We start from the raw sequence: 18127 nt of genomic DNA on the forward strand, positions 1-18127 counted from the left end.
TTACATGAACGACAACAGATGGAGACACTCCCACCCATCGCATATGACATACTGGCATCCATCCGAACTGTAGACATCTCTAACAACCCCTGGCAGTGTGACTGTAGGATACTTCCCTTTAAGCAGAGGATGACAGGTGTGCCGGAGTTTGAAACACGCATCATATGTGCCGGACCTGCTAATCTTGAAGGGAAAAGCTTATTCTACTTGGCATATTCCAAAAGCATGACCTGTGAAGAGCCAGGTAATGTTACCTCACCCTCACCAGGTTCTGTTGATGGTACATCATTAGGTGGATTCTCCCTGCCATTGTTCCTCAGTTCGCTAGGTGGCGTGTTAGTTGGGGCGTTTCTGACCTCGGCCGTTTACTCTGCGGCGTGGTGTAAAATCAGGAGGCGGAAAACAACCCCTAACCCCGTTAAATACCCGAGATATCGTTATGCGAGTCCGAGAACAGCCCCTAGCCCTGAACTAGGCCTGAGTGTTATAGATCTCAACACAGAAGACACCTCTGTGGTGTAACGGGTGGTTTAGTGATGTTTCATCTCACGTCCAGTTTAATGACCTGGAAGTTCGACTTGTTTTGTTTTGTTGTTGATCCACATGGTATCTTGAGGTAGCACTAGTTTCAGGCCTAACACAGACCAACTATGACGATAGGTGGTTGCAAACTTTTGTGTCGTTTGAGAGAAAACTGGAATTGTTTGTTTTCGTTACTCAATGACAGATGTTTGCCGTGTTTTGTTATGTGACCAAGAGTAATGCTGAGTATTGCGTCCTGTGCTGCAGACATACCGCATTGAAATGCTGTGGTGAATTTGGTGTTTGAGCAACTTAGCTGTAGTTGGTATCACAAGCAAACAAGCGGTTGAAATACTTGTGCGTTGTTGCTTCTGGCGTTCAAGTATCTTCTATGACTTTTGGCTTCGCCTCGGGTGTCAAAGAATCCCATTGTGGGTGGAGGGACTCCATTTTCCAATAACACGAGTTTCAGGTCTAACACAAACGGATGACATTACAGTTAGTGTTTTTGATTGAAAGCGGATTTATGTAACTATATAGTAACTATGTAAAAAGTACGCTTTTATATCAAAACACTTAATCTAATGTCGTCTACATAAACAGTTTCATATTTGTTGTGATGTTTGCTCGATGTGCGTGATCATTGGAGTGCGACATTTGCTCATGACATTTAGATAAATAGACTCTTGTGATTGTTATGTACAGAATTTTTGTCTTTTGAGAGAAAAGCTAAATCTTTTTTTGTATTTAATTGATGTGATTTTTCGTTTGATGTACAATAAAACTACCACATTTGGTGTTAGATGTTTTAGGTGTTCATTTTAACTTGCATTTGTTTGACATCTTTCTGCGCTCCTGTTTATGTATGTAGGAATTGACCGTGAGAGGAGGGCTAAACGGAACAGGTGCATCTACAACTTTACAAGTCGCCCTCCCACACACACTTGTACAATGTTGTTTGCTTGTGGCGTGTAAATAAAGCGACCCCTGTAAGTAAAACCTTGGAGATATTGTTTTGAGTGTGTCTGCGTGTGTGCAAGTGTGTGTGTGTGTGTGTGTGTGTGTGTGTGTGTGTCCAGATTTTTGTAGTCAGCATAGAATAAAAATGAAAAATGCAACCCCCACTTCCCAGACGGCCCACGCGGTACAAAACGTGCGGCCACTCCTGTGAACTTCCTCATCCTCTGCTGCCGGTCACGAGAAGCTTACCGTAAATAACTTACATTAGACACGGAGGATAACAACCTTAAACTTTTTATGGGACTACCTTTAACTTGACCTGTTGGTACGCGAGTTCTTAAGCAATACTTACAGACACCCAGTCACTCATCTACAGCAGGTATCGTTACGTCATGCAAACTGAATATCAAGGTCAATGACCTCACCAGGTGCAGCTATGGGGCATTCTTACTATTAATTATCATGACCACAGCATCTGTAACAACTTGGGGAAAGGACCAGACCAGAGGATCGTGCTTATTCTAAAGGCCCATACATCGTCTTGACCAGTCACACCGGTATGTCTTAGTCATTGTCAAAATCACAAGCAAATATTATCCAAATATGGTTATCAAATGATACTAGTACATGAAATATAAGTGTGCTTGTGCAGAAAAATGAATTGTTATCTGGAAATCATCAAATATGATTAAGCTGTTGCCATAGTAATAATTGAAATTAATGTCCACCAGATTGCCATGAATGCAATAATATCTTAGAAAATTGAACCTTTTTTCAAAGAAAACTACTGCTTCTATCAGGCTTGTATTTATGTCCTAAAGTTCATGAGGTCAGGTACGTTATTGTTACTTCTTTAAGTCAGAACCCATTAAGTATCTTATGTCTGAACAGACGCAATAGTAAGTAAGGATAACTGAGGATAACTGAGAGAATAAACACTGGCTACAAAGAGAAGCTACAAACTTACCGGTTCGGTTTCAGACCTCCGAACACAGAGTAACCTGTTGCTCTGAATAGAAAACGTGGTGTATTAAGGAAAGGCCTAGCACATAAAGTACGTCGGACTAACTACGTGCTCCATCGCTACAAGGTTTGACTCAGTACCGCCGAACACAGGTTAAATTGTTGTTTCTCCAGCTCAAGTTGCTCGAGTAGACAAGGTGGTGTATCAAGGCAATGCCTAGTTCACAAAGTACGTCCGTAAAGCACTTATACGTGCGCATGCGCGGTTACACGATTTGATTCAGGCCCGTCGGACACAGGTTAGTGTCCATGTTATTTCTTAAGGTCATCTTCAGCTTGCTCTAAATAGACAAATTGGTGTATCAAGGCAAGGCATAGTACACAAAGTACGTCCGTACAAGACTTTTACGTGTGTAGTTACAAGGCCCACCGGATAAAGTTTAAGATCGGTGTTTCAGATTTCTCTGCCTGAATAGACACTTTGGTGTTACCAGTAACGGGAGGAGTTACCTGTAACCGGGCAACACTCTGTGTACAAAGACGTGTCCGTGCAGTGATACGACCAGCGTATTCATAAGCTTTTGTTCAGAACAGCCGGACGAAGATTAAGTTGCTGTGTCTTCAGCTCGAGTTACTCTGTATGAATGCACATGGTGGTGTTTGGTATCTGGGAGAGTGTTAAGGCAACACTATGCACAAAGGTAGTATGATAATACGAGGTGCGCAGTTTCAAGGTTTTGTTTAGGAGCGCCGCAAACAGATTAAGTAAGACGGCTTAAAATCGTAGAGCAGGCTGAACCAGACAGCTGTGGGCTCCTTTAACTCTTCTAGAGACAGCCTCTTGGTAAGTTTTCTGTTTATATTCAGAACTACTTGAAATTAATACCTGTATATGATTCAACCTTCCTCAGACGTAGCATTGTCAGCCCAGGGATTTGTTTATGTTTGTTTATTTGTTTGCTTCACAACCGACCTAGGCGATCGATAAACCGCCTTTAGCCAGTTCTGTACATCATGTATACAAGTTGAGTAAGACCGTACTTTAAGGCTTGATCCACTCACACTGGGATGGATCCCTACTCAGTAGAAAAGGGCAGGGTCAATATGCTCAAACACGGGACCTCAAGTCTTACGTTACATCCGTGAGGACGTCCTGAAGAGGGTTCGTGTGACTGTGTGTCTCTGTGTGAATAACTAGAGAACGCCAGAGTAGATTGTCCTGATATTTTGAATGTAGATTGTTCGTGAATTAGATTGCAAATACCTACCTGCTAAGTGCCTTTCCCAATGACTCAGCATCAGGGCCTGTTGGGGATACAAGGTCAAATTTTCCGCCCTTAAATCGTGCTATGACTTTATTACTAAAATGCATGAACATCGGCCATGCCAGGATCCTGGCAAGAGATTTTTTGTAAGAATTGAGTATGTGATCAAAATAATAAACAATCTGAATTTTAAAGTCAAAGTCAGGGTATGTGATCACATGTCATGGCTCCTCTCCTTCCCACAGACAAAATGCCAAACAAGATGGAGAAGATGCTGCTTCTTCTGCTGATCATGCTGAAGGAAGCCGGACCGACCGCAGCCTGCAGCAGCAGCTGTTCATCAGACTGTGACTGCAGCAACAGAGGCCTCAGCAGTGTTCCTCAGGACCTGCCTACAAACGTCACTATCCTGGACCTGCATCAAAACGTCATCACAACCTTAAACCAGTCCGATTTCTCCAGGTACAGCAGACTGACAGAATTACGTCTTAGTTACAACCAGATCTCCGTAATCAACAGCGGGGCGTTCCACAACTTGACAAGCTTAACTGAACTGTACCTTTATAATAACCAGTTAACCAGCATCCGAGCTGACATGTTTGTGGGAGTTGATAGCCTAGAGGTCCTTTACCTGCATAACAATCATATCAGCATTATCGAGGCGGGAACATTTGTAAACCTGCCCCAGCTGCAAACTCTGAGTCTGTTCAATAACCAGTTAACCAACCTCACAGCTGACATGTTTGAGGGACTTGATAATCTGGAGACCCTTGATCTGTCCCAAAATGACATCAGCAGCATCGAAACAGAAACTTTTCACGTCAACCCGCAGCTCCGTAATCTTTACCTTCATTACAACCACATAACAACCATCGCAGCAGCCACGTTTGTAAACCTGCCCCGACTGCGACGTCTGTATCTGTACAGTAACCAGTTAACCAACCTCACAGCTAACACGTTTAAGGGACTTGATAATCTGCAGACCCTTTATCTGCACCATAATGACATCAGCAGCATCGAACCAGAAACTTTCCACGTCACGCCGCAGCTCCGTTATCTTAGCCTTGAGAACAACCACCTAACAACCATCGCAGCAGCCACGTTTGTGAATCTGCACCAACTGCGATATCTGCGTCTGCACAATAATCAGATAACCGACCTCACAGCTGACATGTTTGAGGGACTTGATAACCTGGAGTACCTTTCTCTGCACCAAAATGACATCAGCAGCATCGAAACAGAAACTTTTCACGTCACCCCGCAGCTCCGTGAACTTCGCCTTCGGGAAAACCACCTAACAACCATCACAGCCGGCACGTTTGTGAATCTGCACCAACTACAATACTTATACCTGCCTTTCAACACCATCATCACCATTGAAGATGGGGCGTTTGTAAATTTGCCAGCGCTCCGAACATTGGATTTATCTCACAACAACATCAGCACTTTCCCTATTGAGGACTTATCGAATCTAAGTACGTCAGCGCTGTCATACCTTAGCCTGGACGACAACCAGATGGAGACACTCCCACCCATGGCGTATGACATACTGGCTCCCATTTCAACTGTTGACATATCTAACAACCCCTGGCAGTGTGACTACAGGATGTGCCCCTTTAAGCAAAGAATGACCGGTTCTTACCCATTTGAGAGCGAGATCACCTGTGCCGGTCCTGCTAACCTTACAGGGAAAAGCTTACTACACGATATAAATCCTGACGATCTGATCTGTGAAGAGACAACAACAGATATATCCTCCACCCCAAGTACCTCGTCTCCTGTAGATCAGAGCACAACGACTCTAAGTACCACCAACTTTCTCTTGGAATCTTCCACAATAGTAACTCCAAGTACCACCGACGTTCACTCTCCATCTTTTCCAACAACAACTCTAAGTACCACCGACCTTCCCTCCGTATTTTCCCCAACCACTCCGAGTAGCACAAACTTTAATTTGGAATCTTCTCCGACAACTACTGACATTTCCACTCACTCTCACTCGTCATCTTCCCCGACAGATACTCCTAGTACCAAACAATTTGACTTGGAATCTTCCACAACAGCTGCTCCAAGCCCCACACACTTTCACTCTTCATCTTCTCAGGCAGCAACCTCAAGTACAACCAACTCTCAAAGAACTCCAAGTAAAACTCACTTTTACTCCGCATCTTCTCCATCAACCCCTTCAAGTGCCACCCGCCTCCACTCGCCATCTTCCCCGACTGATAATCCAAGTACTGAACACTTTCATTTGAAATATTCTCCATCAGCTACTCCAAGTACTACCCAGTCAAGAGTCACAGAAGGCGGAAGTACGTCTCCTCCCGGTTCCTTCTCCCTCTCAGCCTTCCTCAGTGGTTTACTTGGCGGGGTTGTTGGCTCTCTCCTCACCTCAGCCATTCTCCTCGCAATCCGGTGTATAAAGACGAGGGCAAAGACGAGCCCTACCCCTGTACCAGACCTCAGTGATGTTCGCAGCAACACAAACGACGCACCAATCAGCGGCCGTGCTCACACCGGGCAGGGTGCCTCCGCGGCAAGGGCAGTAGGTCCTGCATCTGATGACGTAGGGAGTCGGGCAGGAGGATCGGGAACAGTCCCGCTTCCGTACAGCTTTGATCAGAGTTCTGCGGTTCTGCGGCCTCCACTTCCGCCCATCAAGGGGGTAGGGTCTCAGACAGGGTACCAGAACTTGCCGGACGAAACTGATGCTGCAAACAGCACTGTGCCCCTGAAGAACCATCTCATTTATCAGCAAACCTGCCCGTCTGGACTGCCCAAGGGTCTTGCAGGTTTGTAAGAAGGAAGCAGGACCAAATCGTGATTACCAGATTAAAAAGACAACATGGTTGTCTCATCATTCATACTGCAGAATGACTGAATTGTTCAAACATTGTTTTACAAACATTGGAGCATTTTGAGAGACGAACTGATTTGAATAGTTAAAACATGTATCCAAATGATGTCAACGGAATGCAAATATTGTAGACTAAATTCGCAAAATGTACACTATTTACACATCTACAAACGAAGTTAACAACTATTGGTAATTGAAATACAGGTTTCTTGTTTGTTGTCAAACATTTCCTCTGGTTTCAATTTCAACATTTTTCCATTTAATGAAGAGTAATATAGGCAGACATTCAAATAATAACTTGCAAATTGTAAATTTGAGCACATAAGTCAAGTTATAATCTCCATCTCATTGATACTTTTAACTACATCACAATGATACTGTTAACTGTACCATTTTGTTTCTTATTATTTTCTTATGTATTTTGTATGTTAATTGGAGACAACTAGTAGAGGTGAGCAATTACATGCATTTTCTCCCCTCCATTTTGTAATGGATATGCTTGATAAATAAATAAAGAAGTAACGAATGAAGGCTACTTTCCTAACTTTATAAGGTCTTCTTGACTCACGGGTGGCTAAACAATGGAAGAGCAAAACGCCACCTACCGAACAACAAAGATACTAAAGTATCAACTGGAAGTCCTGTAGTCTATAAACAGCGACTGCTGCACTGCGTGTCCCTATTTTGCGAACTGCCTCACAGCAAGATATCATACAGTCAGCACTTCATGCCGAAATAAACTCCCATAACTGCGTTCAATTGCGTATAACTACATTCCATACTGATACGTGCGGCAGTACGGCCTGAGGTAACAATCCATGCCGCCCGTTTTAGTCGTTGACAGGTGGCCTTGTGCTATTTTACATTAAGACGCCAGGGGACGCTGGTACGAAGTTCAGAGGTGCGTTCACACCTGGGGACTTCCTTATTCACGGAGCCAGTCGCGAGTTGGGACCTCCGATGTTTAGGTTTACCCCAGCCTGAAAGTAGGACATAAGTTCGACCTGAACAACTTGTGTTGCAATCTCTTCCGTTGCCGCCGACAACACAGTCCTGACAAGACTGCACAGGTGAGTACTGAATAAATGCACTGGGCAGGTGTGCTGAGCAGGTGGGTACGTCTGTACTTTGTAAAAGAACGCCATGTCTCAAGCTTAGAGTGCGGTCACATAGTTCGTGCGATCGTACGATTTTGATGCAATAGAATTTTCAAGCTGGCTGAGACAGAACCAACCACAGATCTAAGTATTTTGTGTAGCAAGACGGTTGAGCTTTGCAGGACTCGTGCATGGCTGTGTACATGTGTAACAAACCGTATGAGGGATCAAATCGCACCACGTATGTGACCACGCCCTTTGTTAAGTCGGCCATACAAAGAAGAACGGCCTTAATACTTCACTGTAAACTGAAAACGTTTGCTTAGTGTCAAAAGAGTGTGATGTTAGAGTAAGCTATCAACTTGAGTTCAACATTGTCATCGTCTGTCCAAAAGCAGTCACTGAAATTAAGGCCACCCCAAAAAAACTGTGTTAACCGTTGAGTGACCCCCGATAGACGATTAATAATCCGCTGCAGACAGGTAATGTTTAACCGCTGTATGGTGATCACGCGCAAACCTCGTCCCTCAGTTGCACGTATCAAAGTGATTAATGTTTAACCTATGTGCAGTGGTTACATCACCACCAGCTATATTGCATCATCCACCCCAGTTACGAGTCCAGGTAACGGTGCCTTATATGGCACTACAGGTGGTAGAAAATATTATTTTTTAGAGGCAAACAGTGCAGAATCCTTTTGGTTACATAAACATGGCTGGTGAAAAACGTTCCTTTGAGAAGTCAACAGTGCATAATCATCGTGAATACAGGCAATTGCAAGTTAGCATGTTTGCCAACTTCTCAAGATAACGTTTTTTCCCGAGCCGTGCTGCCAGAGTCCCAACTGCCTATCCTGTTCATTTTAACGTCACGCACGGATATTTTAAAACTTTTATTTGGTAGCAGGATTTAACAATGAGTATGACTCTGAGGTTCGATATTCAAACACATCAGAAGGGTGTGTATTTTGTACTAACGTCCATGTTGACGTGAGTGTATTAAAGAACTTATATTTGAGTGTCGTTGGTGTCATGAGCGCGTAAAGTTGCTTCTTACCTTCAGTAAGGAGGTTAACCTGCTTGGCTTCCAAACTGAATTCTTTACTGTCTGTCTGATTGTGATCGTATTTGTTCTTTAGGTCTGTGGCTTCAAACCTGTCAAGACCAACAGACATGTGTTTTAGAGTTAAGAGCGTGGAAAACATCTTACAAGGAGATGCTAATGAGCAAGAGACACTATAAGCATTGAATAAACAGAAGAAGAAGATACAAATTTCGCTGATACAAGCCAAGGGCACGTCTTTAAGACAACAAGACATGGAGAAGACAAATAACAAACTCCTAGCAGTGGCGGAGGAGCTTCAGGAACTGGACCTGCTCTTCGCCAGCGGCTCTGACCTGGATGTTGTGGAGAAGGGATACGCACGTCAGCTGATCCACGCCATCAGTACGGAGAATAAGGTCCTAAAGTGCGAGGCGTTAAAAAGTCTGGGAGATTTGTACCTGCAAAAGGCAAAGATGAAGAAGCAAAAGGTTGAGAACTTCCACAAGGCCTGTGCGCTGTATAAGGAAGTCTTACGGTACCTCAGAAGTAAGGAGGAGAGGCAAGTTCTACAGCATCGTATCAGATATGCGGAAAAATGTACGAAGCTGACACGTGATCAAAATCGTACGAAATCGGAGCCCGTGAATTCAGCTAATGTCACATTAGCAGTGACTGAGACACTTCAAGAAGTAGAAGAAAAGGCCAAGATGAAAGGATCCGACGTGATACCTTTAATTGAAGGTTATACAAATGCCTTCGTAGAGGCGATCGTAGATAGAGACAATCGTCTGAAAACAGAGTCTTTGAAAAGCCTCGGAGACCTGTACCTGGAGAAGGGAAGGGTTGGCAGGGACGAGGCGGCATTCACCAAAGCAGCTGGCCTGTACCGAGCGGCGCTGGACCGCTGTGAAGATTCAGACGGCAGAGAAACACTGAAGCACCGCATCAAGTACGCGGAGAAAGTCAAGGAAAAAGTAAAGAAGGTGAGAAAGCCTACTGGTTACTGTATTTGTTGTATTCTCTTCTTGTTAACAGGATGTTGTTTGAAGAATAAAGTTCCACTTATTTTTCCCCAGACACGACAAGAACCGAGACAGCCCAGGACCAGGAAAGCTGGTAGCGACGAAAGGACCGTGTCTTTTCCGGCTTCACTTCAAAAAGCAAAGGAGGATTCTGACAGGTTTGTGAGTTACTGGTTGATTGAAATACTCTAGATGAGTACAATAAAGACCAGGCAAGAGTTATGTTACATTTGTCATAATTATCAGTTGAAATAGCACAGATTCTCTACTTCACAGCACCTACCAAGACCAGCTGCAAGAGGGCTGCAGGGCCCTGCAGACAGGGAACTTGGATAGAGCTGAGGAACATTTTGCAGCTGCGCTTAAGGCCGTTCATGTCGAAGGTAAGGTTAGTTGATTACAAGACTAGTAACGGGGTGAGTAACCTGGCATATAGTCTGACGTGGCTTTCTTCAGGCCAAATGAAGCTTTCTTCCACCACGATAAATTTAGCCCCTGTTGGAATGTTTGGTCGAACCTTGATATGGTCAACTCCTACCGGGTGCGAAAGAAACCCCTGGCGGCAGAAAGCTTCATCTGCCCCGAAAGGAAGCCTGGCCAAGCCACAGTAGACTGGATGCCAGGTTCACAAGGTAAGCGTGTCAGACACATAGGCAAACTCACGTGCGATCGTGATAACAGTTTGGATTTGTCAATGAAAATTACATGTAGACGTCTGCCCATCAGGAAAATTATGTGGCCTGCAATCTGCCGTTGTTACAGGATCAAACTTAGATCAACACTGGAAAGAGGCAGAGCCCCTGTACAAGTTAGGTGAGGTCTACCTGAAGAGAGGAATCCAGTCTAAAGACGGAGGGGATTTCACCAAGGCTGCAGCACTCTGTAATGCAGCACTGGTAAGGTCAAGGGAAGAAAACAGAGACGGAATCAAACAAACAATCCAGAAGGTAACCCGATCATTTATTAAGCACGTGTTTGGTCAAGGACAAATGGTGGACATCGAGGACGCGGAAAAACACACATTAATGCTGAAAGAAGACCGAAACTTCGTAGAAAGAGAGATCAAAAGAATCGAACAGCAGGCAGACCCTTACAGTCTTCATGATGACGACCCGAAGATAAGAGAAGTGGAGGAGAAGAGAGCGGAAGCAATCAAAGCCTTGTGTGAGACAATTGTTGAGCAGCGAAGAACGTTCATAGCCGGCCTTGTAGATGAATGTATGGAGGTAATGGGTCCCCCTCCCTGTAAGTACGCCATGATAGGTCTGGGTTCACAAGCCACAGGACTGGCAACTCCGTACTCCGATCTGGAGTTCGCCATTTTGGTAGAGGAGGAAACAGACGATAATTATTTCCGCTATCTCACTCATTACTTGCATCTCAAAGTCATCAACCTGAGAGAAACCATTCTCCCAGCCATGGGGATCAAATCTCTAAATGATTTCTTCTCAGACGACCCACTGGACAACTGGTTCTATGACTCTGTCACACCGCGCGGGTTCGCGTTTGATGGAGCCATGCCGCATGCCTGCAAGACTCCACTGGGCAGGGGTACAGCTGGTGAACTTATTCACACGCCGGTCGAGATGGCCAGAGTTCTGGCAGACGACCTCACGCTCCATTTGAAGAAAGGCTACCATCTCGCCAGTATACTTGGGAATGTGTGTTTCATCACAGGGGAACAGGACTTGGTCAATACCTATGCTGACTTTTGGACTATGGTAGTGCAACGTACACGTGGACTCATCAATTCGTTACAGGCACAAATGGCATTTGATGAAAATGCTGAAATGCTTACCTTTCAGACAATCACTTCGAGTTTAGTGAATGTTAAAAAAGAGATATATCGGTTTTCAACCATTGCGGTATCTTGCTGGGCCCTTTTCCATAACATACGACCGACCACAATCTGGGAGACCATAGAGAAGATGCAAAAGAACGGAGTCATCAGCAGTGAGGACGCGCATCACCTGATGGTGCTGGTCAGCATCTCAGCAGAACTGAGGCTGCGGACATACATGAACAGCCGTGGGCAGGTGGAGAACATGTCAGCCTTGTCGTCAATGTCAACGGATAGAGATATTGATGAGGCATTGCAGAAAGTGTTTTACTTTTCCAATATAAAACAGCTGATGAGATACTACAACACAGCAATACCACTGAAGCGACTATTTGATGTTAACCAGGAGGAGCCGTCAGTTCTATTTGACAGTTCTCCAGACCTGCAAAGACAGGTATACGAAAGTCTGTGTGATTATACGAAAATGAAGACGTGCGCAGAAAATGCAGTTCAAGAAGCGCAGCAAAGGTACGGAAAAGACGTTGCACATCCTGAAATTGGTCGGTTACTACAAAATTTGGGTGTGACCTGTGTATATTTAGGTGATCACAAAGCCGCAGTCACCTATCTCGAACAGTCATTAGAAATGAAGCAGAGCGTCTACGGTGAGAACACCGCACATCCTGAAATTTGCGCGTCACTTCACAACTTGGGTGCCGCATGGGTGAAACTTGGTGATCCCGGAAAGGCCATTAAATACTTCGAACAGACACTTCAGATGCAGCGGAGCATCCATGGTGAGGACACCAAACATCCTGACATTGCCGTCTCACTTGGAAGCTTGGGTGGCGCCTTTAAGGAGCTAGGTGACCACAGAAAGGCCATCATCTTTCACGAACAGGCACTCCAGATGAGGCGGAGTATCTATGGGGAGGACACTGCACATCCTAACATTGCTGTTTCTCTGCAAAATTTGGGTGCGGCTTGGGGAGACCTTAATGATCACAGAAAGTCCCTTAGCTACTTTCAACAGTCATTAAAGATGCTGAGAACTATCTATGGTGAGAACACTGTACATCCTGACATTGCCGGAGCACTTGGCGATGTGGGGCACGCCTGGACAAAGCTCGGCGATTACAGAAAGGCCATCAGCCATGGCGAACAGGCACTACAGATGGGGAGGATCATCCATAGTGACACGCCACATCCCGACATTGCCAGCTCACTTCACAGCTTGGGTGATGCCTGGAAGGACCTTGGTGATCATAGAAAGGCCGTCAGCTGTTACGAACAGTCACTACAGATGAGGCGGACTATCTATGGTGAAGACGGTAAACATATTAATGATGCAATATTACTTAGCAGCTTGGGTTTCTCCCTCGGCAAGCTTGGTGAGCTCAGAAAGGCAATCAGCATTCATGAACAGTCACTACAGATGTACCAGAGTATCCATGGTGAGGACACCGCACATCCTGACATCGCTTACTCACTCCACAACTTGGGTGGCGCCTGGAGTCACCTTGGTGAACACAGAAAGGCGGTCCGCTATGGTGAACAGGCACTGCGTATGAGACGGGGTATCTATGGTGAGCACACTGCACATTCTGACACCGTTGGGTCACTTTACAACTTGGGCCTGTATTGGAGTCACCTTGGTGATCACAGAAAGGCCGTCAGCTGTTTCGAGCAGTCACTACAGATGGAGTTGAGTGTCCATGGTGAGGGTACCGCACATCCTGACATCGCTAAGTCACTCAACGGCCTGGGCATCGCCTGGAGGAACCTTGGTAACCACAGAAAGGCCGTCAGCTATCATGAACAGTCACTACAGATGAGGCGGAGTATCTATGGTGAGCACACTGCAGATCCTCTCACTGCCGAGTCACTTTACAACTTGGGTGTTGCCTGGAGTGATCTTGGTGATCAAAGAAAGGCCATCGGCTATCTTCAACAGGCACTGAAGATGAGGCAGACTATCCATGGTAAGAACACTCCACATCCTGACATCGCCTTGTCACTTAGCAGTATGGGGTCCGCCTGGTATAAGCTCGGTGACAACAAAGAGGCGAGACCTTATTTCAAACAGTCACTACAGATGTACCGAAGTGTCCATGGCGAGAACACTACACATACTGACATCGCCCGCGTGCTTAACGACTTGGGTGTCAATTCCTATTACCTCGGTGACCATAGAAAAGCCGTCAGCTACCATCAACAGGCACTACAGATGAGGCGGAGTATCCATGGCGAGGGCACTGAACATCCTGATATTGCCGCGTCTCTTCTCAACTTTGGGGCGGCCTGGGCCGAGCTTGGGGATCATGAAAAGGCCATCAGCCATTTAGAACAGTCACTTCAGATGCATCGGAGCATCCATGGTGAAGACACTGCACATCCTGACATCGCAGACTCCCTCCACAACTTGGGTCTCGCCTGGAGTAAGATCGGTGATCACAGAAAGGCCACCAGTTATCACGAGCAGTCACTGCAGAAGAGGCGGAGAATCTTCGGTGAAAACACGGCGCATCCTAAGACTGCCGAGTCGCTTGTCAGCTTGGGTAAGAGCTGGAGTGACCTTGGTGATCACAGAAAGGCCGTCGGTTTTTACCAACAGGCACTTCAGATGAGAAGGGGTATCCATGGAGAGGACACTGCACATCCTGATGTCGCCTCGTCACTTAACAACTTAGGAATAGCCTGGCATGACCTTGGTGATTACAGGAAGGCCATCAGATATTATGAACAGTCATTACAGATGAGGCGGAATATCTATGGTAAGGACACTGCACATACTGACATTGCCATATCACTTAGCAACTTGGGTATCGCATGGAATGACCTTGGCGATCACAGAACGGCCATCGGCTATCATGAACAGGCGCTACAGATGAGGCGGAGTCTCCATGGCAGGAACACTTCACATCCGGACATTGTTGGGACACTTGGCAGTCTGGGTAACGCCTGGAGGAAACTCGGGGATTACAGAAAGGCCGTCAGCTATTACGAGCAGGCACTGAAGATGAGGCGGAGTATCCATGGTGAGAACGCTGCGCATCCCAAAATCGCCGCGACGTTTGACAACTTAGGAGCTGCCTGGAGTCAACTTGGTCATCACAGAAAGGCCGTCAGCTATGCGGAACAGGCACTACAGATGAGGAAAACTCTGTATGGCGAGAACACTGCGCATCCCCACATCGCCAACTCACTTGGCAACCTGAGTGTTGCTTGGAGGAACCTTGGTGACCAGAGAAAAGGCTTGATGTATTATGAACTGAAGTTGCAGATGAAGAAGGAATGTGAAAGAAATAAGAACAGCACATTCTAATGTTGCCATTTTCCTGAGGGATTTTGTACATACCTAACTAGTCCTCTGGCCTCTAGGTCGTTGGGGGGGGGGGGGGGGGGACAAGGTTGACATGAGAAAATAGAGTCTTTCTTCCACCACACAAAGCCTCTCTTGCATGCTAATAAGGGACGCCCAAACAGTGCTATTATCCTACCAAGATGCATGACGGCCCTTACGTCATCATGCGGTGCAATGGCCGAATGGATAGAGAACTGTGTCGAAAATGATGCTGCAGTTTCCTCCCCTGAATATTTCTATAATTAGCATAATTCTAGTCTGGTCGACAATATCCTCCCCTGATAGCCGTCAAGCTTAAAAAACTATTCACACGAAGTCATCATTTGATTAACTACATGGTTTCCTTGCTAAATGATGTCTTCGCGTGAATAGTTTTTTTTTAATTGCTTAATGGTGATATTCAGTAAATATTCTTGTGTAATGATGTCATGTTGTAAATAGCTTTAACAGATTTTATTCCAATTGTAAATGTAAACGTGCCTGTCAATTCAGCCTTAGGGCTGCCATCAGAGACATGTATAATGTGAACTGTTTGAATAAACAGTCATCATCATCATCAAATAAAGGATTTGACTTGACATGACTCGACTGTATTGCTAAATGTTACTGGTTTTACTCATGTAGCTGATTACGTTGCTTTGAAAGCTAAGACGCCAGGGGGCGCGAGTGCAAAAGGACGTTCTCGTTGTAACCAAAACCAATGACTCAAGCCACAACAAATTAAGTAAACTCATTTATCTAAAACCGCCAGATAATGTAGTTAGTCGTTACAATAAAAACCTCCACACCCCTCTTTAACATGTAACAGTCCGAGCGTAAATCCCCCTTCCCAGACACCCCCGCGCGGTACAAAAGGTGTGGCCACACCTAGGGACTTCCGGGTGCGCTGGTGGCAGTCCTAGTTTTGCCCGAAAAACGTAAATTTGATTTGAACAACTTACGGATTGAATCTGTTTTGGGTACAGAAGAGAACACACTAAAGGCAATTCTGCACAGGTGGGTACGGGCTACGTTGTTCATTCGTCTTATAGTATGCAACACTCAGCCTACGTCAATGTCGCAAGCCAAGGGTGTGTCGTCATGACAAAAATAAACATGGAGAAGACAAACGCCATACTGTCAGCAGTGGCGCCAGAGTTTCAGGAGCTGGACCTGATCTTCGCCCGCGGCTCTGACCTGGATGTTGTGGAGAAGGGATACGCACGGAAGCTGATCCACGCCATCAGTACGGAGAATAAGGTCCTGAAGTGTGAAGCGTTGAAAAGTCTTGGGGATCTGTACCTGCACAAGGTGAAGTCCAATGAGCACAAGAGAAGGAACTTCCACAAGACCTGTGCGTTATATGAAGAAGCCTTACAATATTTTAGAAATGAAGACGAGAAAGAAGTTGTGCAACATCGTATCAGATATGCGGAGAAGTGCATGAAATGTGTATATAGTCCAAACTATACGAAAGCGGAAATTGAACTGACTGTGGCGGAAATACTACACGGAGTTGAAAAAAAGGCCAAGGGTAAAGGTCGCGACGTCATAGCCATAATGGAAGGTTATACGGACGCCTTCGTGGACTCAATCGTGGACAGAAATGAACGTCTCCAAGTAGATTGTTTGAAGACTCTTGGAGACCTGTACCTGGAGAAGGGAAGGGTTGGCAGGGACGAGGCAGCATTCACCACAGCAGCTGGCCTGTACCGTGCGGCGCTGGACCGCTGTGAAGATTCAGACGGCAGAGAAACACTGAAGCACCGCATCAAGTACGTGGAGAAGGTGAAAGGGAAGGCAGAGAAGGTAGGGTGGAGAAAGCATGGCTAGTGAAATTTAATTTGTATTCAACTGTAAGATTATTCTTTCACATGATACATTTGTACCTCATGCTCTTACTATCAAGGAGGCTAGGAATGCAGCACTTTTCTTTAGTTCAGCACACGTAGTTAAAATAGCTAAAACCGCTTTGAATTGAATCTGTTTTCAAGCCTTTTTTCAAGGTCTTTTATTTCATTTTCACCAAAAGCGAAGAGAAAAGCCAACAGGAAACAGCAAAGCTGACTATGCCAAGTGGCTGGTGCCGCCTTCAACCGCATGTAAACCAGCCCTTGACGTCATCAGTCAGATAAACAAGAAAAGGTGTGTTCATTTTATTTTCCATCAGATTCAGTTTTGAAGGTTATATCCTATAAGATCACTCGTTTCATTGACTTACTGTGGCGTTACACTAACGCATTGACGAATGCTGATATATGATGGGAATTTGTCATTTCATCACAGGATAGCTGGAGCAGACAGTCATATGAATAACAAAACGCCGGCAGATACGGAAAGGTACGTTAATATAATATACATCCATAAGTCTATCTACATATTAAGTATGTACGAAAATCCTATGGACGTTGTTGTACAAATTACACTACTACTATATAACGTTAACTACTAACATCAATCTCTGCCATGATAGAATATGGTCCCTGTTATATACTCAATTTCTATCATTACAGCAATAACAAAACACTCGTAAGAATGCTTTTAGTTAACTACAGAGCTATTTCAAATGCAAAAAAAATCATATTTTTATTTATTGGTTTGGCTGTTCAGCACGCACAGCCAGGGCTGCCCAACCAGCCTGTGGCTGTTACAAAGGGTAAGCTTTGAAAACAAATGAACTTTGACAAGGACAGGATAATTGTCAATAACAATATTCTAAGTACATTAAAAAAACGATTATCTATAACGTTATATATGGTGTAAGATAGCGTACATAGTATCTACAATGGAATCTATTTATCAACAACAATATCTACAGTGAGAAGTCAGGGTCAGTGCATACACATGTAAGGGTCGCCTGTAGTGTCCCAGAGTTTCCTTTTGAAGGAAGCAGTAGTGGCTGCAGTGTGAGTGGCAGTAGAGATGATGTTGCTCGGTGAAAGAATGTTCTCTGGCCTCTGGCAGATTTAGAGAGTTCCGATGTCGTGCGGTCCCCTGTAGGAGCAACGGTTGAAGGCCATGGGTACCAGGGTTTAAAGATGTGGAGGGCAGTGTCCGTTGAGAAGCTTGTACAGGTGACAGCGGTGACACTAGAATCGTCGTCGAAACTGTAATGGAACTAAATGGAATACAAAATTCTACTTAAGTATACAGCAGGCGCTATGAATTTAGAATTTTCGGTGCTACGTGCATTACGTTTTGTCTTATATACGACACTTCTCTTTTTCAGGACCTACCAAGAACATCTACAGGAGGGCTGCAGGGCCCTGCAGAC

At 45.1% G+C, this 18127-nt stretch overlaps 2 protein-coding genes across 5 annotated transcripts in view; one reads left to right on the plus strand and one right to left on the minus strand.

The window, feature by feature from the left end:
- The window catches only part of LOC118407568 (beta-parvin-like), a 92129-nt gene that overhangs the window by 8842 nt on the left and 65160 nt on the right, over nt 1-18127 (minus strand). The gene's annotated exons all lie outside the window — the stretch shown is intronic.
- Nucleotides 3201-6684, plus strand: LOC118407564 (leucine-rich repeat-containing protein 15-like). Its single transcript, XM_035808043.1, has 2 exons — nt 3201-3289; nt 3956-6684. Exon 2 carries the CDS (start codon nt 3961-3963, stop codon nt 6508-6510), a length of 2550 nt encoding a protein of 849 aa, XP_035663936.1. The 5' UTR covers nt 3201-3289; nt 3956-3960; the 3' UTR covers nt 6511-6684.

The sequence above is a fragment of the Branchiostoma floridae genome, unplaced genomic scaffold (assembly GCF_000003815.2).
Source record: "Branchiostoma floridae strain S238N-H82 unplaced genomic scaffold, Bfl_VNyyK Sc7u5tJ_1421, whole genome shotgun sequence".
In the NCBI taxonomy this organism is placed as follows: domain Eukaryota; kingdom Metazoa; phylum Chordata; class Leptocardii; order Amphioxiformes; family Branchiostomatidae; genus Branchiostoma; species Branchiostoma floridae.